The sequence below is a fragment of the Amblyomma mixtum genome, chromosome 8, assembly GCF_055824585.1.
Source record: "Amblyomma mixtum isolate Tamu chromosome 8, ASM5582458v1, whole genome shotgun sequence".
Lineage (NCBI taxonomy): Eukaryota > Metazoa > Arthropoda > Arachnida > Ixodida > Ixodidae > Amblyomma > Amblyomma mixtum.
This window is the reverse complement of record NC_143019.1, coordinates 139,678,935-139,703,781: the sequence shown is the minus strand read 5'-3', so window position 1 is coordinate 139,703,781 and position 24,847 is coordinate 139,678,935. Positions and strand designations below refer to the sequence as shown.

General features: G+C 50.5%; 1 protein-coding gene across 1 annotated transcript in view; it reads left to right on the top strand.

Moving 5' to 3' along the window:
- The first annotated feature begins 6,579 nt into the window (after positions 1 to 6,579).
- LOC149334625 (uncharacterized) overlaps positions 6,580 to 24,847 on the top strand; it is an 81,276-nt gene continuing 63,008 nt past the window's right edge. Inside the window, exon 1 of the mRNA XM_089555268.1 lies at positions 6,580 to 6,804. Coding sequence (XP_089411394.1) covers positions 6,633 to 6,804 — 172 coding nt within the window. The 5' untranslated portion in view covers positions 6,580 to 6,632. The remainder of the gene's footprint in view (positions 6,805 to 24,847) is intronic.

Sequence of the window (24,847 nt, the reverse complement as noted above, 5' to 3'; positions counted from 1 at the left end):
AAGCGCAGTGTTGCTGCTTGTGTCACTGAGGCGTTGTTAAGATGTTAGGCTTCGTCTCTAAGAGTGAAACGCGACAGCGTCTTGCAACGCTGCCAGGGAGTCCATAGAGAGAGAGAGAGAAAACTTTTATTGCTCTTTCAAGAGATTCGCGGAGATGAAGACTTCTTGGTCGTCCTGCTTGGGCGCTGGCGACTTGAGTCTTCGAGCAAGGGTGGGCCCTCAGTCCAGGGCTCCGCTGAGTCGTGCCGCTTCAACAGCGTGCTGTACCAAGGCCCTCTGGACCTCGAGCTCGCTGCTGGAGAGACAGCTCTCCCATTGCTCCTCACTCGGTTGTTGATAATTGTGGAATGCTATGTTTCTTTCGCACTCCCAGGTAATGTGATAGAGTGTAGGTGTACCGCCGCACCAGGGACAGTCTGATCTGAATTGCGTTGGTGACATTTTGCTGTATATGTACAGGTTAGGAAAAGTGTTCGTCTGTAGCCTACGCCATCCTACAGCCTCTTCCCTAGTCAGTGCTCTGTGTGGTGGTGGATACCTCAATCTAGTTCCCCTATAAAGTTGTAGGGTCTCTGCGTAGCCTCCCTCGCACGTGAGTAGCCGTAACTCCGGGGCGTCCGATAAGCCTGCTCGGTAAGTGAGCCCTCGAGCCAGGCTGTCCGCCCTTTCGTTTCCTGCTACGCCTGCGTGAGCTGGCACCCAGATGATATGCTGTATAGGCGTTTTTCCAGCGGAAGCTGCCGCCTCGCCGATGATCCTAAGGGCGATGCCGCTAATGTTGCCCTTCGTATAACTCTTGCATGTTTCTTTCGAGTCCGTTAGAATGTTCAGGGAGCGGCCTCTTCTATAGCCTTCGGCTACCGCCAGCGCGACGGCAATCTCTTCGGCCTCCGCTATCCCCGACACTCCCACTGAAGCGCAGGAGGTCATTTCCCCTGTACCATTGACTACCACTACAGCGGCTGTGCGCTTCTCTACGCTTGCGTACATAGAAGCGTCCGTATATAGTGTGTTTTCGGATCGGCCTAGCCTTTTGTCCATCTGCTCGGCCCTAGCCCTCCGCCTCTTCTCGTGTAAGTTGGGATCCATGTTTTTAGGCAATGGCCCTACATTGAAAGTCCTTCTGAGGTCGTCTGGTACTTCTGTGTATCTGTCAGCCAGACCACCGGTGTTCCGACCCAACCTCTTCAGGAGCGCCCTTCCTGTGGGGGAGCCTCTGAGTCTAACCAGTTGTGCACCCGTTTGAGCCTCTGCGAGCTCGTCGAAGGTGTTGCTGACTCCGAGCTGGAGCAGTTTTTCGTTTGATGCGTTCCTGGGTAGGTGCAAAGCGATCTTGTAGGCCTTCCTGAGGACACAGTCGGCCTGCTCCCTCTCCGCTTTCGTTGTAGCGTGGTAAGGCAGCGAGTACATGACCCTGCTGACGATCAAGCTGTTTACGAGTTTTAGAGTGTCTTCTTCCTTCATTCCGTATCTTCTCTGAGATACTCGGCTGATCATTCTTCCCACTTGTTCCGCGGCCCTCTTGAGCAGGGTGATGGTGTGACTGCATTTGCGGCTACTTTGCAGCCACATACCCAGGATGCGGACCAGGTTCTTTTCCTGGATCAGCTGTCCTTCGAGGACGACATCCAGTGAAGCTTGGGTGGGGTGTCTCCCTATTCTGATGATCTCCGACTTTTCGGTCGAGCACCTCAGGCCTCTCTCCCTTACGTAGTCTTCTATGCAGGTGGCAGCTTCTTGTAACCGATCTTGTTTCTCTCCTAGCGACCCTTGGGTGGTCCATACGGTAATGTCGTCGGCGTACATCGCGTGTTGAATACCCGGGATCGCTTTGAGCCTTCTCGCTAGTCCTAGCATCGCCATGTTGAAGAGTACAGGCGATATGACAGAGCCTTGGGGTGTTCCCTTGCAGGGCGTGGCGAAGACGTCGCTTCGTAACTCGCCTAGCCCTACGGTTGCTGTCCGGTCACTTAGGAAGGCCCTGATGTAGTCGTGGACCCTCTTCCCGCAATTCGTGTCGTTTATGCCTTCCATGATGGCGGCGTGGCTCACGTTGTCAAAGGCCCCTTTGATGTCGAGGGCCATGACAACGTTCTCCCCGCTTCTTGGCATCTTCTCCAGTACTTCCTCCTTTAGCTGGAGGAGTACGTCTTGCGTGGACAGGTGAGCTCGAAACCCGTACATGCTATCGGGGTAGAGTTGGTTCCTCTCCAGGTGCGACTGGATTCTCTTCGTTATTACTTTTTCGTACATCTTGCCTAGACAAGACGTAAGGGAGATCGGTCTGAGGTTTTCCACTTGTAGTTTCTTGCCAGGCTTCGGGATCATAACCACGACCGCATGTTTCCACTCGGCGGGCACCGTTCCTTCCTGCCAGAGTTTGTTGAAGTAGGCAGTAAGCTGATCAATGGCTCCATCTCCTAGGTTTCTGATCAGCGAGTTACGGATTTTGTCTGCTCCTGCTGCCGTATTTTTCGTAGCAGACCTGATCACTTCGACCACCTCTTCTCTGGTTATGGGTCTGTCCATATGAGGGTTCGCTTCGCCCCGGTATTCTTCTTTATAGCTCTGGGCCTGATCGTTGCCATAGCATTTGATCCGGACTTCCTCCATTAGCTGTTCTTCTGTACCGGTGTATTGGTGCACCAGCCTTCGGATTGCCTTGCCGCTCTCTGACTTGTTTTTGCTTGGGTCCATGAGGGACTTGAGGATCTGCCACGTCCTGGCCGTGCTCAGGGTGCCGTTCAGCGTACTGCTAAATTGCTGCCAACCTTGCCTGGCCAGCTGTGTCGCATACTCCTCCGCCTGCTTGGTGATTTCGGCTATCTTGATCTTGAGCTTCCTGTTCAGTTTTTGTCTTTTCCACCGCGCAGTGAGTCCGCGCCTCGCCTCCCATAGCTTGAGGAGCCGCTTGTCCACCTCCGGGGCTTGTTCGGTTCGATCCACCTCCTTGGTGTAGAGTTCCTGGATCTCCTTGAGCTGTTGACTCCACTCCCCCACAGATTCAATGTTACCTCCTTGCATCTGCCTACAGTGGGCCCTGAAGGCGTCCCAGTCGACGAGCCGAGTCTTGCCTATTTTCCGCTTGGTATTCTCAGCGGTGATACTGATTCTCAGTATGTAGTGGTCGCTCCCTAGGTTTTCGAGTAGGTTTTCCCACTCCACCTGCCTAGCGCCCCTTACAAAGGTTAGGTCAGGACACGTGTCTGGGCTGACGCTATTGCCCTGTCTTGTTGGCTGGTCTTCGTCAGTCAAGAGTTCGCAGTCCGTTTGCTCTGCTGCGATGCAGACTACCCTGCCTTTCCTATCGTCTTTGCTGTATCCCCATCTTGGGTGTTTGGCGTTAAAGTCCCCTGCTATAACCAGGGTGTTACAGCCCGCTAGTTTTCTGGCTTCTGTGAAGAGCCTAATGAAGTCCCCGTCCTTCTGCTTAGGCGGGCTATATAGGTTGATAATGAAGGTGCTCTTGGATTGCGCTTTCTTTTTGGGTATGATCTCTGTAATCGCGTGCTCGATCCGGGTATCCGTTATTTCGTCATGAGCTATGGCTACCAGTTTTTTACTGACAAGGGTCGCGGTGCGGCCAGCCTCCTGGCACGTGTAGCCCCTCAGCGAAGGTGTGCAATTAGTTTCCTGTATCATGATTATATCTGGTGGAGTTCTCCTGGCGTAAATGTACTGCTGCAGGAGGCCGTGCTTTTGCCTGTACCCCCTGCAGTTCCACTGCCACATCTCTAGTTGTTGGAGGCGCTCTGCCATGTTGGTGTACTGTTATTTGTATTTAGGGTTTCTGTGCTGAACCTGCGTTCGTTAAACAGGCGGTCTCTAGCGTCGTTAGTCATTCTCTGCGTGTTCTGGTTCTTAATGTGTGTTCTAACATTTTGCTCCAGAAGTGCGAATTTTTGTTGCATAAATTGCATCTGTTCTTGTGTCTGTTTCTGCATGTTCATTATGAGGGCCTTAAGCTCACCATCCTGTTGCTGTTGTGTTTCCACCGTTGGGGGCGGTGGGACCTGAGTTCTGGGCTGCGTCTGCCCCGTCCTGATTTCGCGTAGTTCTTTAAGGACCTCGCTCAGCTGCTTCCTGAGCTGGCCGAGTTCCTGCCTGAGGGCCTTATTCTCTTCCGCTAACTGCTTCTCGCGAGCGGTTTGTGTGTTTGTGTTTGAGTGCGGAGCAAAGAGCGATTTGGGAGGGCCGTCTCCCCAGCTCACCTTGACACCGCCGGTTTTCTGTTTCTTCTGTTCCTGTCCTTGCTTCTGCTTCTGTTGCTGCTGCCTGCCTCCCAGGGGCGGGAAGGACTCGTCCCGTTCGGATCCCCGGCTCTGGCTCCGGTTGCGGCTGCCTCCGCGACTGCCGCCACGCCCGGACTCCTGGCTCTCGTCCCGGAACCATCGCGGCTTTCCCTTGCGGCTGCGGTCCCGGCTCTTGCGTTGCTGCTGCAGGGGTCCCCACCGCAGTTCGCTTGCCGACTTGAGTCGTCGTTTGCACTCTCTCGTGCCCGTGACGTGGTCCCCGTCACACACCAGACATTTTGGCGTGCACTGATGTTCCTCTGCTGGGTTCTGGAGCCCGCATTGCCTGCAGGCTCTAATGTCTGGATTTGGACATACATCCATACGATGCCCCTGTTGGCCACAGGTATAGCATACCTGCCTCGTGGGCCGGTACGGGTGGCACCGATATTCGCTGCTGTGGTAGATAACGAATTTCGGGAGTGTGGGTCCGTCAAACGTGATGAGGGCTGTGCTTGACTTCCCAAGCATTCTCGCCGTTATGACCTTGACGCCTTGCGTGCGAAGTCGTATGTGTGTCTTGAGTTCTTCAGGCGTAGTGTCCGGTGCTGGACCGTGAATCACCCCCCGTAGCGTTCCCTCCGGAGCCGCCACGTGTGTGTTTACTACGAAGCTCTTGCCTCCAAAATTGATCTGCCTGATGTGCAGAACTTTCTTGGCTGCGTCCTCGTTGGCTGTGCTCACGATTATGATGTTTGATCCGTGGCGAAGTCTGACGAGGAGGTCTTCCTCCTTACATCCTCTTCCGGTGGCCTCGACCACCGCTCCCACCACTTTGTGTTGCGGTAAGTCCTTGACTACTAATCCTCTCGGTCGGAGGACTATCTTTATGTCGTCCTTTGGGAGAGGAGGCATGCGTAGTCTTGGCCTTCCTTCCCGTTGTCTCTTCTCCGTCGCAGCTGACGTCATGCCAGCTGTGCTTCCTCCTGTATCGCCAAAAAATGGCAGTCTCCCTGCACAGTTTCCCGCCAAGACTTGCGATCTGTCGCCGCCCTCTTGGCGTTTCTTCGACTTCTTTGACTGGACGACTGCCCAGCCTTCTGCTTTGTCTGCGTCGATTCCGTCGACCTGTGGACGTTGTAGGGTCGTTGGGGTGCTGCATCTCAGGGCTTGGGTTCCTGCGGCGGCGAAGCCTCCGTGGCCTAGCGGCACATGGGTCACGTCAATGGTGTCATGGAGATCCTCCTCCATGTTTTCGTGCAATTCTGTCGAAAATCCTGGTTGTCTTAGGGTTGCTGGTTGTTCTTGACTCGAAGTTTTATTTCGGGACATCGCTCCGATGCGTTTTCACCGCGGGCCGGGGCCGGGAAGGCCGCGGAGCCCCGAGCTCGTGCTAAGCCTCGTTAGGCCTAACGCCTGGCCGACCACGTGGGAACTTCAAAGTCCGATAAAATCCGAAAAAATGGACCCACCGGCTCAGAAGTGGTATCCTCGTGGTCCGCTTCACTTTCGGCGTCGATTCCAACAGAAATTTTGGAGATCCGATGAGATTAACCGGGTCAAAGGACCCAAAAATCACGGAGCGCATGTGAGGCACGTCCGCACTCTTCGACGATCGCAGCGCCTCCCGAGTCCATAGAACGCCATCGCCCGTTCGGTAGTGCGCCTTGCTCGTCGGTAAATTGGTTTTTCAGGAAAGGAAATTATCTGTCTCGCATATCTGGGTGGACACCTAAACCTCGCCGTAACGGGAAGGGAGGAAGGTGGGAGTGAACGAAGACACCGTATTCACTAGACGCGCCTTTGTTGATTCCAATTCATCGAGCTGGCATAGCGGAGTTAGCATGCTCGTCTCGCACTCCGGAGACCGGGGTTCGATTCCCGAACTCGAGCAATTTTCTACTCGGTTTTATTTATTTGTGTGGCCTGAGTGGAAGGGTAAATTAGAGTAATTTGGTAATTAAGCAATTAACTAAGCTCAGTCCCACTTACTTGGAGCATCACTATACCATCCCTTTAATTGGTTGCATGGTTACTAGGCAAAGTACAATTGGCCCCGATCGAAATTCGCGCACTGTGACGTCACGACCGTTTCGACCAATTGAAAAGCGTGGCATTTCTTTCGACAACAACTGCTTACAATGATGAGGCATTAAACGCTTCCGCCTTAAAATTAGTCCCGTGTACTCCTTTCAATCACCACGGTTACCAGGCGCCACCCGCAGTACATTATGTTCCAACTTGCCCAGTTTTCTGTTCTAGTTAACTCGCCCATCTTTCTATGGTGCTGTACTTCTCTGTCTCCCTGCAACGCCTCAAGTGGATGCCTGCCTTGCAGGGGCCAGCAGTCACGTACGACAAAGCAGCAGTTGGCCAGAACTCGGAGTCTGGGTGCCTGCAATGTGGCTCGTTCGACAGCTCGTGGCAGCCTGCCTCCTGTCGAGGGTGGTGCTCGCCTTGCCGGCCACTGGTGCGCCCGAGAGAGGGCACAGCTTGGCGCCCGAGTACGCGAAGCTGCTGCAACACCAGCCGACCTTCGCCGCCTACGCGCTCATCAACAACGTCGCCTGCGGTGAGCCATGCTTCGTGACTGGTTTGCTTCTTGCCTCGCGAGGGCGCTGACAGGCGGTGCGACCGAATTCTTCCTGAATGTGTTTTTGCGCTGACCTTGGTCACCATAATCATCAGCCTGACTACGCCCACTGCAGGGCAAAGGCCTCTCCGATGTCTCTCTCCAATCAACCCTGTCCTTCGCCAGCTGCGGCCACTGTATCCCCGCAAACTTTTTAATCTCATCCGCCCACCTGACTTTCTGCCGCCCCTGCTGCGCTTGCCTTCACTTGGAATCCACTCCGTTACCCTTAAGGACCAGCCTTAGCATTGCCTTCGCATTGCATGCCCTGCCCAAGCCCACTTCTTCCTCTTGATTTCAACTAGGATGTCATTAACGCGCGTTTGTTCCCCCACCCACTCCGCCCGCTTCCGATCTCTTAAGGTTACGGCTATCATTTTTCTATCACCTATCATTTTTGACGATGATGATGATGATGATGACTGAATACATGGAATAAGTAACATGGTCAAACATGGCTTTATTCATCGCAGGGTGGGCCTCTTGTTGGCAATCTTTTAGATTGATAGAAGAGCCAAATTACGAACCTGCATTTTGCTTCATATGCAACTTCTCACTTTAACCTAAGAAATACCTTTAAAGAAAAAAAAGGTAGGGTTTTAACGTAGTTAAACGAGGTAGATGTGTGAAAGCATGTGTTTCACACGCGCGCTGCTCTTGTTTAGATATCTCTTTCACGCCATGCACGTAATCTGTTTCCCCGAGGTTATGACGTAAGCAGTCGTGAGTGGTTACTGTATATATTTTGTTCTGTTTCTCTAATAAACCTTAGTTGCGAGTCAGCGCTTGTAGTGTCTCCCCCCTTGTTCTGTGTTCTCTGTCTTAGTTTGCGCTTTTTTTCCTCTATGTTTTTAGCCTGCCTGGGATATCGTCGGCACGTGTGGCAACTTATTATCAGACTCAGGCTAAGCTCTGATCGAGGTTAATCTGATCTATTTATTTATTTATTTACCCTCAGGGCCATTAGGCGTTACAGAGGGGACTGGGAATACATGCAAGTACCAAAAACAGAACAGCAGCTAGAAAAATTGAATATAGTTACAGCAAACACTGGTATAAAATCAATAACAGAATTAACAAAAGACAGCATTTCACAAAACAAAACAGAAACGAAAACAGCAGCTAATAAATTAACAAAGTTATGGACACATACTTATATAAAATTAATAACAGTGTTACGAAATGCAGCAGTATCAGTAATTACAGCTATATTGTGGGGAAGGTGATTCTAGCTGACACAAGTTCTGGGTATGAATGAATCATGAAAACATCTTGTGCGACACGGAGGGATCCAAACTTTGTGGCGGTGATCAATGCGTGCTGAAATATAAGGTGGTCTTTTTAGTAACTTCTCTTTAAGATGAGGATTATGATAAATTTTGTGAAAAGTACATAATGAAGCTATTGAGCTGCGATGGGAAAGAAGCTGTAGGGAAAGGTGAGCTTTCATGGCAGTTACACTACTAGTACGATGATAGTTGGAAAGAATGAAGCGACAACCGCGGTTTTGAATTGATTCTAAGTCAGAAATGAGAAATTCGATCCCAGGGTTCCACATCGATGAAGCATATTCCAATTTAGAGCGGACCGATCTGTTCGCGTCTCATATGAAAATTGATGAGGGCAATTTTCAGACAAATGCGCAAACTGCGAACACAGGGCCACCTTGGACCGCATACTATGGGAATGTCCTCATACCCCGTGAGGGACGAGGTATGGGAGGCCTTACTACTGAGCTCCGACCCGGCGACTCAGTTACAACTCGTCCGACTGGCCGAAGCCGCCGCCGAGAGTCAAGACCTTTCGGCCGTCGTCTAGGCGGGTTGCCCTCTGGCTACCCTCTTTCTCGTGGACATTAAAAGTTTTCCTATCCTCAGACGGCGATGTGCAGTGCACAGCGTGTTTTGCGGCTCAACACGAGGCGTGGTCGGCGGTAGCGTACAGCGCTCCCGTGCCAGCGAAGCTGATCTGTTCGCGCAGCCGCGGTTTCGAGTACCAGTTGTGGAAATATTTATTTTATTTATTTAATAATTCAACGATGAATCGGCTTTTCCAGCTTTGGCCGTCAAGTAGAGCTGTCGCTCTGAAATACGAAATGAAGTGCTTGACAGAAGACCGCCATGGTACATATTAGATGGAAGCTTACCGGCTTAGTGCATCAATCAGGGAAAGCTGATTGTCTTTGGCAGTAGAGAGCCCTGGAGCGGCAGGTCTCTTTTGACGTTCCACAGGCGACTGCCCGTTTTCGTGTCTACACGGCCAGAGTCTTATCAAGGAATGCGTTACATGCTATGTTTAGTCGAGGTAAAAGATTGTGTACCTTTATTTCGTTTTCGTCCTGGCTTTCATTTCTTCCTTTTATTTATTTTTTCCTTCCCCAGTGATGAAATGTCTTAAACGTGCTATGCAATTTTTCTTGTTTTTGAGCTGTTTTGCTATTTCTGCTTGCCAACTTCCAGGAGGAGCTGCATAACACGCAGCTTTTCTCCCGTTCTCCTCACCACATGTCGTTTGTCAATCTTATGAACATGTCTGGGAAATAAACCGGAACTGAAGTGCGTACTCGGCCCTTTTCCGCGTACAGTCTTCGGTTCGATCGCGTTCGCGGTACACTCCACGGACTCCAGGGCCGCCTTGCACGAAGTAAATAGCCTAGTTCTCATCGCCGTCTAAGCCCTCCGTTGGTTTTGAGGGAATGAGAGGGGTAGAGGGAGAGGGAACAACTTTATTTGTCAGCAAATCAAGTGGCGGGTGTACTGGGTCATGCAATTACCCGCTCCAGGTGGCCGGCAGTGGTCGTCTGTCGGCGACCTCTAGCGCTCTCGCCCTCGCCCTGGAGATCATTAAGCGTAGAAAGCTCGGCTAGTTGGTTGCTGCTACATTTGTGAGACATACCACTGGCTAAAAAAGACAGGGACGCAGGTAGACGAGACAACAGGACGAACGCCGGTCTATAGACAAAGGGGGGCGCAAAGAGAACTAATCTGTGACAAGATAAAAACCCATTATCCAACAAATGCAGAAGGCGCCAGTGACATGCCACTCATGTTTGCCACATCGGCGCACCTTCTATTTATCGCCTACCTGGCCGAATCAACCCGTTTGCCTTCAGGTAATCTATTTCTTTTTTTTTTTTTTGCGTAGCGCCAGAGAAGGGCTGCTGACGCAGTTTTCTTTGTCATTGAATATACCGAAGGCTTCAAAAATTTCTCGGCTATTTTGAGTCTTAAACTTACGCATCACACTTGTTCTTTCTAAAAACGCCTTGCATGCTGGTTTGTTTGAGCAACGGCGAATGTGGTCAGCTAGGCGTTCGTCCGGCGTTCGTCCTGTCTCGTCTACCTTCGTCACTGTCTTTAGAGCCGCTGGAATGTCTCACAGTAGTACTAGCGAGATCAGCTTCCCATTGTTCAAGAGAGGGAGATGTAACCGGAGGCGGATCCTCCGGGCAGCCCCAGATTATGTGGTCCAAAGTGGGAGAGTCGCCACACACTTGACAGGACGGGTTTACCAGATTGGAGTATATGTTGGCGTATGTCCGCAGGTTGAAGTTGAAGTTCATTTGCATTTCAGTAAGAAATGAGGGACCCGAGACAAAAAGTGAACGTTAACTCACTTGACGGCGTTCGGGTCCCATTACACGGCAAAACAGCGAGGTGTCGGTAATAACAGTTATCATCATCATCATCAGCCTGACTACACCCACTGCAGGGCAAAGGCCTCTCCCATGTCTCTCCAATTAACCCTGTCCTTTGTCAGTTGCCGCCACTGTATCCCCGCAAACTTCTTAATCTCATCCGCCCACCTAACTTTCTGCCGTCCCCTGCTACGTTTGCTTTCTCATAACAGTTATACTAGTACATTTACCAGACATTGTAGCTCTTACTACACATAGGTCAGTTTTTGTGTGTGTTTGTTAAGGGTAAAGGCACAATGTGAAATGATAAACATGATGAGCGAATAACAGCAATTGCGCATAGCAACAAACCCACAGAAATACAAAAAAGACATAGGAGGAACACACTACAGGAAACGAGAAAAAAAATTACATTTGCGAGAGAAAGAATGAATGTATTGATTTCTTATTAACATTTTCAATATTAACTTTATTTTGGCGAAAATAGTTTAATAGAGTGGGCAGAGTATGTGCGAGCATTTGCTGGCCAAACGTCGTTCGTACGAAAAGTACCGTCCAGTTATGAGCAGAACGCGAAGGATATGATCGTGTAAGTGTTGTTAAATTGGCGATCGAAAGCATTGTACTCTCAGAGGCAGTTATGTGCTGCTTGTAGCAAACTGCTAAGTTATACAAGTAGAGATAGTGTACTGACATTATTTTCAAATTCTTAAAAAGCGGCGCGGTATGTGTGCAGTAGTCTTTTCCAGCTATATGGCGAATAGCCTTTTTTTTGCAGCGCGCATATTCGATTTAAATTTGTTTGTGCACCGACCGCGTCTGCAGCCGTTGCCACGTGGCAGCCTGTTCTCTGGTGTGTGCGGAGAAGGCAGGCGCACTAGCCTCTCTCTGTAGTATTGCGCTGACACGAGTCCGGGTCCTCACTTCGGGACGCTCCCATCCTGGTAACGAAGCCGCTCAGCGCTATGCTCGAAGTTTTTGTCACCCGAGCAGGTGAGTAGGCTTCTGAGAGGGGCATAACTGGTTCCCTGGGTCAATGGACATCCGAATTGCACTTTGAGGTGTACGTGGCGGTAATGTCGACCTAACGCCTGCCGTTGTGCCCCCTGAATTGCTTCTACTAAATGGCTCGCACAAAGCTATTACAGCTTTCGCTGTAAGATCGCAACGTGAAAAGCTGTGAGTGACGGGAGGCACCACACAGTCCGGACAATTGCATATTTCAGGCGTCCGTGGGCAGCTGCTTAAAGAAAGAAGTACTTGCAGCTGGGCTTGTTGGTGCGTATTCGTGATAGACATGAGAGCGCAAAACGGCAAGAAGCCCTGCCATTGTCCATAAGAATTCATTAAACAGAAGAATTCATTAAACAAGAGAGGCCATCTTTTAGACCACTGCCAAGCCCGCTCGAAAGAGAAGCGTGTAGCCTGCAAGCATCGAATATCTGATTGGAAAGTGCTATTGAAAAGCCGTGATAGGACAGAACGTGAGCTTGTGGAAGCCTTCTATATCAAGAAGCAAGGTGATAGTTGCATTAGTGACACGTCAATTGTTCTTCGCCACAGTGAAATACTGTTTCTTGATGCGTATCTGTGAGAGGTGAATGTCTGCGATTAAGAGCATGGATAAGGGCAAAGGCTACCTATATAGACGTTCTTCCTCGAATAAATCCTGTCGAAAGTGCAGCGCTCGTCCTGTTCTCTTACTCGTCGGTGTTGCCGTTTTACGCTCTCATGTATTTCACGAATGCTTCAAGAAACGCGGACAATGTGCAGAAGCATGCGTAAACAAAAACAAGAACGAGAAGATTCCCCACAGACACCCACGACGCCTTCGGCACCGTTAGTGGGTCGACCACACGCCATCACAGCGCTTAAAAACGTACGACCTCAACGCCCTGACCGACGCCGCTGTTCCGTGGTTCACACTGAAGGTATTGATCGAAGACAAGCATTTGAGATTTTGAAGTGTACTCTGATGCCGCCTTTACAGGGGCATTTGAGTATTAAAATAAATAAATAAATAAATAAATAAACGTGTTCCACTACAGCTGGCTACGAACAACGTCTTCTTACGGACGCGGAGAGGACAGGCTGTTCAAGTTTTCGATACACCTGCACTTTGGCAGTTGTTTGACGACCACAACTGCACTTTGGCAGTTGTGGTTGTCTACAGAATCGGGTCTACCTTACTAGGACGGAGCTGGCTTCCTCACTTTCAGATCCTTGCAGTCAGAACTTTGCAGATGTCTCAGATAATGAGCTTGTTCCTTAGTGCTTACACAGATACAAGACCGTGTTCAACGAAGACCCCACGGTATAAACATCGGTCCCGCGGCACATCAACTTGGCGAGGGAACGACGCCCAAGTTTCTCAAAGCCCTGCCATTGTCCTCCGCGTTTCCTTCTGCTCTTGACGCTGAACTTGACCGTCTGTAAGCTAAAGACATCATCGAATTGACTCTCCATTAGGATCGGGCCACACTTTCGGTGCTTTTGAGGAAGATGAACGGCTTCCTTCGTATCTGCGGTGGTTACTTAACCGTGTATCTCCAAATTGAGCTTAACGGCCTACGAACAGGCAAGACGTACCTTCAGCACTCTCTTACATGCGTGCTACCAGCTGCGTGTAACTCCAGAGACAGCCAGGAAGTAACACAGGCGCTCCACGTCCTGTGTTGCCGGCGAAGAGCCAGCGGTCCGCGACCAATGGAAACAGCTTCTGGTCGTTTCCGACCGGTTCTTAAGGCGCCCCCCGTGGGCTGGGTGTCCCCGCAGGGAAAGAAGGGGAGAAGCGGCGGCAGCGAACACAGTGCGCGTGTCAACTCCAAATTTAAACATGCGGTGACGCAGGGGTTAGGCCGCTCGCCTGCTGAGCCGGAACACCCGGGTTCAAACCCGACCACGTCGGCCGCGTTTATACATGAAGGCGAAACGCAAAAGGCGCCCGTGTGCTGTGCGATGCCAGTGCACACTGAAGACCCCCAGGTGGACGAAATTATTCCGGAGCGCTCCACTACGGCACCTGTCTTTCCTTTTTCACTCGCACCTTCCTTCCTTCCCTTACGTCACGGTGGAGGTGTCCGCCAAGAAATGAGACAGTTACTGTGTCTTTCCTTCTATGAAAACCAACCGTTTGTACGGGTTATCACAATGGTACTTGCAAAACGAAACATTAAACTATGTACACGAAGCGGGCAGAAGAGTTGTATACATTTTCATTTTGTCCTGCGCTAAACCGTAAATCGGGCAAATTGGTCGGTGCTTGAAATAGCGCCTGAGACAGCACCGCGCAACGCTGAAAGCAAGCACGAGGAGCAACTTGCCAGTAAACATAAAAGCTTGCCATGGGTGCACGCTTTTAACGCGACACCTTTTAGACTCCTATTCTGCTCAAAATCCGGCGTAATCGGCGTTGTGAGCGAAAAATTTCCGAAGAAGCAACCTAAGTGCGTCACCTAGGTCACGTGACATAGTGGCGTCATTGTAGCCCGTCCGTCCGGTTGTGAGGAAACTGACCACCGTGGCAGGCCACAGTTAAATTGATGACTGATCTTGAAAGGCCGACTGGGGAGGGAAAGCTGGGTCGCACAAACCTCACCGGCGGCCGCACCTGCCATCGCAGGGCAGCGGTGCATCGCATAACCGCAGCACCACTGCGCCAGGAGGGGTATAGGACTCCCAGGGATATATCAATGAAAATTGGAGCAACACAAATTCCGTATATATGGGCATTGTAATGATCGAGGCGACTCGCACAGTTAGTGTGCACGGCCACAGTCGTTGTTCCAGCGGTGCTCCTGAGCAGGCCAGCGTTTGGAAGCGCAAGCCCGAGCTTCGTTGGCTTCGCCTTTCTTCTTCTTTCTCTCCATCGTCGGCGATGGCTGCTGCGGCATCAAACCGCAACCGTCGTTCGGCACGAAGTTTTCGGACAGCAGGGCGGCCGAAGACGTCAGTCAGGCTGGTCTTGAGAGCCGCCCAGGTAGTAAAATCCCCTTCGTGGTACGGAACCATAAATTGGCAACGTCGGTCAAGTCGAAGATGACGTTCGTCAGCTTAACGACGTCATCCCATTTCTTGTAAGCATGCACTCACGCGTTCGTAGGAGGCGAGCCAGTCTTCGACGCCGGTATCGTCCGTGTCGCTGAAGATCGTAGGGTGGCACTGACGGACAGCACCGGAGCAGATGACAGCGGGCTGGGCAGGTTGGGCCGGGCTGTCGGACGTCGTGGTAGAGCCGGGTAGCCTGGGCATCGTGGCGTACTTTCAGGGGGAGAATAGGCAGCACCTCCACCAAGTGTAATGAAGCGACTCGCACAATTAGTATGGACGGCCACAGTCCTTGTTCCAGCGGTGCTGCTCAGCAGGCCAGCGTTTGGAAGCGCAAACCCGAGCTTCGTCGGCTTCGCCTTTCTACTTCTTTCTCTCCATCGTCGGCGATAGCTGCCGGGGCATCAAACCCCAACTCTCTTTCTTACAGCATTAACTTACAGCATTAACTTGAAGGGTATGAGGCGATAGCACTAACGCTATCGCCCCGTACCCTTCAAGCGGGGCTTGTCCATTCCAATTTTTGTTTTACTGCGCTAGGTTTGTCGGCTGGGGAAATTCTAGTCATGAGTGCGAGCTGCCTGAGGCGTTTCCAGTCACGAAGAGCGAGCATTCCTGCATAAACGACCCTTCAGGGCAGGGGCGTGGCCAGGGGTGGTGTTTCGGTGTGAGAATAAGCCCGGCAATTTTCTGAGCTCTGCGTCCCCCCTGCCCCCTTCCTATCGGACTTTTTTTCGCGCATTCTATTTACACACTCCATCGATATTGTCACGTTGTAGTGACGGCAGTCCAGCGGTCAGGAATACAGCAACAAGGCTTGCAAACGAAGCTCTTTATTTGGGCTGACTTACGCCCGCAAAAGAACTGAATCACTCGGCGGCGGCGTAAGCAACAAGCGTGCTCGTCGGTCGTCGAACTACGAATGCCCGCTGCTCACGGCATCGTTCAGTTTAAAGCCGGCAAGGAAACTTTGAGATAACATGTCGAGATCATCTAGAGTAATCTGGAAGCACGTAGATGCAGCTGTTCATGGCTGCGAACAATAGAGATTAGACCGGTCGCTTCTCGCGTCACGGACAAAAATGATAACACCCCTTTTCTGCGGCTTTGCGCGAACGAACGGACGCTACAAAGATACGTGGCATTAGCCCCCTCCCAAAGAAGCATCGTCTCGATGCTTTAAAATGAAAAATAAACACAGAAAATGCAAACTTCGAGTCCTTTACCGTTCATAATATGGCTTCAGGCGTACGACATGTACGACTTCCGGGCGTGTGCGGCGTCGCTGAGATGCTGTCGTGCCGTCGGGGATGACTTCATAGTCGAGGTCACCCATCCGACGGAGAACCCTGTACGGGCCAAAGTAGCGTCGCAGCAACTTTTCACTCAATCCACGGCGGCGAACTGGCGTCCATATCCAAACACGATCACCTGGCTTGTAATGCGTGTCTCGTCGGCACAGATTGTAGCGTCGGGCGTCGGTGTGCTGCTGGTCTTGATTGCGAAGCCGCGCAAGTCTTCGGGCTTCCTCGGCGCGATGAAGGTAGGCGGCGACGTCGAGGCTGTCTTCGTCGGAAACGTGCGGGAGCATTCCGTCGAGTGTTGTCGTGGGCTTCCTGCCGTATACCAGCTGGAATGGGGTAAACCTGGTTGTCTCCTGGACGGCAGTATTATAGGCGAAGATCACATAGGGCAGAATGGAGTCCCACGTCTTGTGTTCGGCGTCGATGTACATGGAGAGCATGTCTGCGATGGTATTGTTCAGACGCTCTGTTAGTCCGTTGGTTTGTGGATGATAGGCAGTTGTCCTCCGATGGCTTGTCTGGCTGTAATTTAAAATGACTCGCGTCAGCTCCGCTGTAAATGCCGTTCCTCTGTCCGTGATGAGCACTTCGGGGGCGCCGTGTCGCAGGAGAATTTGTGCGACAAAAAATTTAGCAACTTCTGTTGCGGTACCACTAGGCAACGCTTTTGCTTCGGCGTATCGGGTCATGTAGTCGGTGGCCACAATGATCCATTTCTTACCCGATGATGAAGTCGGAAAGGGGCCAAGGAGGTCCATCCCAATTTGCTGAAAGGGCTTTTTTGGAGGTGGTATGGGGTTCAGGAGTCCGGCTGGTCTTGTCGGAGGCGTTTTGCGTCGCTGACACTCACGGCACGTTTTCACGTAATGGGAAACGTCGGTAGCTAGCCGCGGCCAACAGCACTTCTCCTGGATGCGGTGCAACGTGCGAGCAATCCCGAGATGCCCTGCAGTCGGCTCATCATGACATGCCTGCATAATTTCTTGCCTGAGATTTTTGGGCACGACAAGAAGATGCACTGTCCTGTTGGGCGCGAAGTTCTTCTTCAGGAGGACATTATTGTGAACGACGAAGGACGACAGTTGGCGTTTGAACACTCGGGGAGGCGATGCGGTCTTTCCTTTCAAATAAGCAACTAGGCTTTGCAACTCAGGATCTGAGCGCTGCTGCTGTGCGAAACTGCTCGCGCTTACCGGTCCTAAGAAAGCGTCGTCGTCTTCCTCTTCCGGTGCTGCGTCGACGGGGGCTCGGGGCAAGCAGTCTGCGTCGGAATGCTTGCGGCCAGATTTGTAGACTACAGTTATGTCAAATTCTTGAAGACGCAAGCTCCAACGAGCAAGGCGGCCAGAGGGATCACTAAATGGTGCCCTCTCACATAGCATTCCAGTTGAATCGGGAGTTCCCCAAGGATCTGTGCTTGGACCGCTTTTGTTTATTATATATATTAACGATATCGTCCAAGATCTCTCTGTTAATGTTAAGTTATATGCTGATGATTGTGTCCTCTATGAACGAATTAACTCAAGTGAAGATCAAATCAGGTTAAATAATGACTTTCGGAAGGTAATGCGCTGGTGTGATAGGTGGCAAATGGTGATAAATTTTGATAAAACAGTATATATGAGAATAACTCTTAAAAGGAATCCTCTTCTCTACCAGTATGGTACTTCCGATAGTGCACTCTCAGAGGTAACATACTACAAATATATCGGCCTATGGATTTCCAATAATCTTTCCTGGAACAAACATATTGATACCGTCTAGGAAAATGCTCTGCGCAAAATATTCTTCTTGAGGCGTGCACTACGGTTCGCTACTCCTGAAACACGTTTCCTTGCGTATAACACTATTGTGCGGCCAATCTTAGAATATGCCGTAATGATCTGGGACCCATATACCAAGATTAACATTAACAAATTAGAAAGGATTCAAAAGAAAGCAGTAAGATTTATTTATAATTCCTATGGCGGAACCTCTATCGCTAATCTTAATAAAAAGAGTTGCTTACCATCCGTTACTGATAGAAACCGTATCTGTCGTTTGAAATTCTTTTTCCAGTTAATTCATGGGCAATACAACATTGACATCTCGAAAATTGTTAGTTACTCTAGTGGTTATGCAACACGCCTGAGACATTCTCCTTCCGTAAAATCTTTATCCACAAGAACGAACTGCTACAAATATTCTATTTTCCTAGAACTATTACCGAATGGAACAACGTTGCTGGTCATATAGTCGAAGAGAATAATTTGTCCCATTTTGAGGCGTTGCTGCAACAAGTGACGAAATTTTGAATGTTCGGTTGATGAGTAATTTGTTGAGATTTACTTAATTATAACCTGCTATATGCTTGGCTCTATGACTGCAGTATATATATTCTGAGGTTGTGAAACGATACACTACAGTGTGATGTAGTAATTTCGCTGCTGGTGACACCTTGTCTGCTGTATATTCTTTTTTTTTCTCCTTTGGTGTTACACAAAATATGTACCCACCTGCGATGGTCTTGTTGTTCAAGACCGCAGTATTTATAAATAAATAAAAAAATTGGCAAGCCAGCACAGAGCATGGTGATCGGTCACATCCCTGAATGGTCGTCCATAATGGTAGGGTCGAAATTTGGACGTGGCCCAAATAATGGCGAGACATTCTTTCTCGGTCGTCGAATAGTTGGCTTCGGCTTTCGACAGTGAACGACTTGCGTACGCGATAACTTTCTCCTGTTTACCACTTTACTGAACGAGGATCGCTCCTAAGCCCACACTGCTTGCGTCGGTATGAATTTCGGTTTCGGCGTTTTTATTAAAGTGCCCGAGCACAGGAGGGGACTGTAAGCGGCGCTTCAGCTCTTTTATTTATTCATTTATTTATTCAAAATACCTTACAGGGCCCAGAAGGGCATTGAGTAAGGGGGGCAAAAACAATAGATTAAGCAAATAGGAAGAATAAATTAAAAACAACACGTGATACCAGGCAAAAATTAAACACAATTATAAATATACAGGGCAAAACGAAACTACAAGACATACATCACCGCGGGCAACAAAAATTAAAATAGTAGCAAGAATGCATCGCATGTGCCCAATACACATCAAAAGAAAAAGCAGTAGCCATAAAAAACATACAAATGGCTGAAATTGCACAAGAAACCAAAACTTTGTAAAATACCAACGAGAAGAAAAGGGAACCAAGGACACAGAACAACGTGACACAATGTCGTTAAAGAAAATGTTTGTGCAGCTAGTCTTGAAATGATTGGTGGTTGCCGATAGATGCGATACTGTTGGGAAGATCATTCCAAAGAATAATGGCACGTGGAAGTGCAGATGAATTGAATGCTAGGGTTCTTCCGTAAATGCGTTGAATGCTATACTGATTATGTAGGCGGCGTGAAATGCGTGAAGGCTCTTCGAGGGGCAAGGGAGATGGCCTGGTGCTGTGACGATATTTATGAAATAAGCATAAAAGAGCGATGGAGGGACCAATATGTAATGGTTCGAGGGAGATATCAAGTTTAATCTTAGTGATACTGGACTGGGGGTGGTACTTTTGTGTGATGAAACGAGCGGCTCTATTTTGTACGGATTCAAGCATGTTGATCAGGTAATTTTGATAAGGGGACCACGTAGGTGAAGCAAATTCTAGTTGAGGACGCACGATTGTTAAGTAAGCGACTTTTCTCACGTTATTAGGGGCGTTTCGCAAGTTCCGGCGCAGGTACCCAAGTGATCTTGAAGCTTTGGCACAGATGGATTGAATGTGTGTGGCCCATGAAAGATTATCCGTGAGGTGAATACCTAGATACTTATAAGATGATGTCCGAGACACTGCGGTGTCTTTCAAAGCTTCCGCTTGCGGCGTTTCCCATTTAAAAGGCACGTCAGCCTTGGTAAGTTGGGTCAAAGGTTCAGCGATGCGCGAGAAGTTCTTCACGAATCGCCGGTAATAAGCGCACAATCCAAGGAATCTGCGTACAGCTTTCTTGTCATTAGGCTGTGGAAACACTGCGATCGCAGCCGTCTTCTGGGGGTCTGGGCGAACTCCATCCTTGCTTACGACGTGACCAAGGAACAGCAGCTCCTCGTAGGCGAAGTGGCACTTCTCTGGTTTCAGTGTCAGGCCTGAAGACTTGATCATTTCCAGCACTATCTGAAGCCTTCTGAGATGGTCTTCAAAGCTTGAGGAGAAGACAACAACGTCATCTAAGTAGACTAGACAAATCTGCCACTTCAAGCCTGCGAGCACCGTATCCATTACTCGCTGGAACGTTGCTGGGGCAGAGCAGAGGCCCAATGGCATCACCTTGAACTCGAAGAGTCCGTCTGGTGTAATGAACGCAGTCTTCTCGCGATCTCTTTCGTCGACTTCAATTTGCCAGTAGCCGCTCTTCAGGTCCATCGATGAGAAGTATTTAGCGTTGCACAGCCGGTCCAATGTATCGTCGATGCGGGGGAGGGGTAGACATCCTTCTACGTAATGCTGTTCAGGCGGCAGTAATCGACGCAAAAGCGAAGGGTGCCGTCTTTCTTTTTCACTAGGATGACTGGTGCTGCCCAGGGGCTCCTTGATGGCTGGATGACGTCGTCACGTAGCATTTCCTCTACTTGCTTGCGGATAGCTTGACGTTCTATCGGCGATACGTGGTAGGGGCTCTGCCGCAGTGGTCGGGCGTGTTCGTCTGTGACAATGCGGTGCTTGGCAAGCCTGGTTCGTCGCACATTCGATGCTGATGAGAAGCAATCGCTGTACCTTTGAAGAAGGCTGCGTATTTGGTCTTGTCTGCTCCGGGGTAATGCCGGGTTGATGTCGAACGTGGGTTGATGGCCTTGGTCAGAGGGTTCTGCGGGTTGGTTGGGTAGGGCAGATACGTCTCTGATGTCTGCCAGCTCGTCGAGGAAAGTGATCGTCGTACCTTTGTTTAGATGCCGGTATTCTTCGGTGAAGTTGGTTAGCAACACCTGGGCTTGGCCATTTCGGATTTGGGCGACTCCCCTTGCGACGCCCAGTCGTCGATCAAAGAGTAACTGGGTGTTCCCCTCGATGACGCCTTCGGCATTTTCGATGTCGCCAGTACCTATGCAGGCGAGGACACTTGATCGGGGTGGCACGCTCAATGCTTCGTCGAGGACGTTTAAGGCAACGTGATGAGTCGCGCTCATCGCAACAGGTATGGCTTTGTCCGTGGAAAGCTTGATCGACTTAGATCGAAGGTCGATGATCGCTCGATGTTCATTCAAGAAGTCCGTTCCCAAAATCACGTCTCGCGAGCATTGCTGTAGGATCCGGAAGGTTGTCGCATGGGTTCGCCCATTTACTGTAACTCTCGCGATGCAGCGTCCTGACAGCGTAATAAGGTTAACACCTGCGGTGCGGATCAGCAGGCCATCCCAAGTTGTTGTCACTTTCCTGAGTCGGACAGCGAGTGGCCCGCTCATGACTGAGTAGTCAGCTCCCGTGTCAACCAAGGCAGTAACCGCGTGACCGTCGACCGTAACTTCAAGATCACTTGTTCGCGTTCTCTTATTGTACGTTGTCTTCGGTGTCCGATCTCGGCTTCGTCGAGTAGTGAGGCTGCGGGGGGCGTGCTCCGACGTTACTTCACTGTATCGATCGCTTCATGCAGAGACGCGACACATCAGTAGCTAGGCCAGAAAAGACGCCCGGTCCTTTATTGTGCATAGATTTATAGCTGCGGCTGCAGCGAGGGAAAGGGAAAGGAAGAAGGGGCGTTGACATGTTATCAGGCCGCTTGCTTGATAGCCACATCTGATACATCTTCTTTCCTCTGTGAAAAGATCAGTTTTGACAATGCTCTAAGAAATTTGCCGAAACTTGTGATCATAAGTTAGCCGTTTCGGTTCCATGCGTGGCCGGGTTGTCCTGCGTGGAATGGCTGGCATGGTTGATCCAGCAGCTGCACCTGATGCTGTGAGCTGCGTGCTTGTGGCAAGTCCATCACGTGGCAAGTCCATGCTTGATCCACCAGCTGCACCTGATGCTCTGAGCCGAGTGCTTGTGGCAAGTCCATTACGTGGCTCACCCTGGCCATCGGCGGCACCAGGACTTGAAGTTCTAGCCTCGGAGCGGATGTCCGCGTCGTCGTCGCTGTCATCGATGACGTTGTAGTGCTCTTGGGTTCGCAGCAGATGTTGCCTATTACGCCTTAGAAGACGGTCGTTGTCCATTCTCACGATGTGGGATCGTGGAGCCACCTTCTGGAGAACCATCGCTTTGCGCGACCATTGGCGGTCGTCACGAACCCGCACCGTGTCTCCTTGCTGCAGTGGAGGCAGTAGTTTGCCCTTGGACGACTGGCGGTGCTTGACTACCGGGCGCTCCTGTTCGACGCTGCATTCAGGCAGAATAGTGCGCAGCCGACGACCCTGCAACAATTCTCCCGGTGATTGTCCGTCCTCTAATGGGGACGCAGGATATGATAACAGACCCATCCAGAAGTCGTCACGAGACTCTGCAGTTTTCTTCATAATGCGCTTCACTATTTGTACTCCTTTCTCGGCCAAACCATTCGACCGCGGAAATTCAGGGCTCGAAGTAATATGGACAAAGTCATAGCGCCGTGCAAACTCCGCGAACTCTTGGGAAGCAAACTGAGGTCCGTTGTCGGTACACACTTGGGCAGGAATTCCGTACCGCGCAAAAATAGACGCAACCTTTGTAACGACTTCGCGCGCAGTGGTGACGGCGAGTTTCTCAACGTCTGGAAAGTTTGAATGCGCATCAAACACCACTACGTACATGTCACCAGCGAAATGAAAAAGGTCGATTCCCACCCGGTGCCATGGCACCTTGGGTGTTGGTCACAAAATAAAAGGCTCAGAAGCTTGCTTGTAGGCGTACTTTTGGCATGCGCTGCATTTGCGAATGAGCGTTTCAATGGCACTGCCCATTCCTGGCCAGAAGATCAGGCCCCGAGCTCTGGCTTTACTTTTATTCAGCCCAAGATGTCCCGCGTGCAACTTCTTCAGCATCTCCGCTCTCATTGTCTTCGGTACGACAATTTTGCATCCTTTCAGCAGTATTCCATCAATTTCCGATAGTTCTGTTGCAAATGGCTTTAACTCTCCTTCAATCTTAGTTCCTTGTGCCACCTGCTCCAAGACTTTGCTCAAGTATGGATCCGCTAAAGTCTCACTTTGCAGGCGCAGTTTTGTTGGTGTGCTTACTATGCTTGAGAGGACCTGTACAGCATGAACGTCGACGTCTTCGGTTGACTCCAGGACGGCACGGACGGCAGGAGCACGGGACAGCATGTCCGCCAACAGCAGGTCCTTGCCAGGAACAAACTGCAGATCGTAGTCATAACGAAGAAGACGAATAAAGAAACGCTGCAGCCTTGGTGGCATATCTCCGATTGCCTTTTTTGCGATTGCCAGCAAAGGTCTGTGATCCGTTTCAATGACAATCTTGCGGCCATATACCAGCTGGTGAAACTTTTCGCATGCGAAAACAATGCCCAGGGTTTCTTTCTCGATTTGCGAGTACCGTGTTTCGCTATCGGTGAGCGCTCGCGAAGTGTACATGACTGGGCGCCACTCACTGCCATGCTTCTGCAACAATGCTGCGCCTAACCCTAGCCCAGATGCGTCAGCTGAAATTTTGGTTTCTTTCTTCGCGTCGAAGAAGGCCAGCACAGGAGGCGTTGTTAACGCTTCGCAGACCTCTTTCCACTCACGCTCATGAGCCCAACTCCAGTCAAAAACGACGTTCTCCTTCACCAAGCTGCGAAGCAGGGACGTTTTATCGCTCAGTCGAGGCACGTACTTGCGGAAATAGTTAACGACTCCAAGCATTCTGCGTACTGCATTTTTGTCATTCGGGTGTGGCATAGCTTGAATGCTTGAAATTAGATCAGAACTCGGCAGTATGCCATGTTTACTGATGACGTCTCCAAGAAATGTTATTTCCTTCACACCGAAGGCACACTTCTCACGGTTGAACGTAAGACCAGCTTCCTCTGCCCTTTTCAGTGCTGCTCGCAAGCGCTCATCGTGCTGCTGTTTGCTGTTGCCACAGATTAGCACGTCGTCAACATATACATGAACCCCTGGCAGGCCGTCGAAGATCTCTGCGAGCGTCTTCTGGAAGACCTCACTAGCAGACGAAATCCCGAAAGGGAGCCGAAGGAATCTGTAGCGGCCGAACGGAGTCGCAAGCGTGCATATTCGCGATGTGGCCTCATCTAACGGTATTTGGTGGAAGCCGGAGTTGGCGTCAAGGCGGGAAAACAGTCGCGCCCCTGACAATTCGCACTCAATGTCTTCACGTCCGGGCATAGGGTAGTGCTCACGCATGATGTGCTTGTTAATTTCTCTTGGGTCCATGCACACCCGGAGGCTTCCATTCTTTTTGCGAACTATGACCAAGGGACTCACCCATTCGGTGGGCTCGTCTACCCTTTTGATGATGGACGCCTTCTCCATGCGGTTGAGCTCTTCACGTAGTGGTTCCCTTAGGGAGAAGGGTACCCTCCTAGCTGGTTGTACCACTGGAACCGCACCGGGCCGCAGGACCATCTTGTAGTGTCGTTTGACGCAGCCGGTTCCACTGAAAAGGTGCGGGGCCGTTTGCTCTGGTGTTTCATGCCCATCCTGCATGTTAATGGCATCGACAACTGATGGAATGAGGCCAAATTGCAGGCATGTGTTAAAGCCAAGGATTGCTTGTCGGCCTTTTTTCACGATAAAAAAATTAGTCTCGTGCTTCGCTTTGTTCAGGAGCAGTGATGCTGTGGCGACACCCACGTGCTTGATAACGCTGCCATTGTAGGCAGTAAGAACCGCAGTACTCTTGCGCAGGGGCGTTGTACTGCAGATGCGTCGAAAGATGCTGAGGGGAAGAAGGTTTGCCTGGGAGCCCGTGTCAACTTTGAAACTGATGACGCATCCGGAAATCTGGCCTTGCATTGTCCAATCTAGCCCTGCTTGCCTGTTGACACCACATATGCTGACGTCCAAAACTTGGAAGTTTTCCTGTA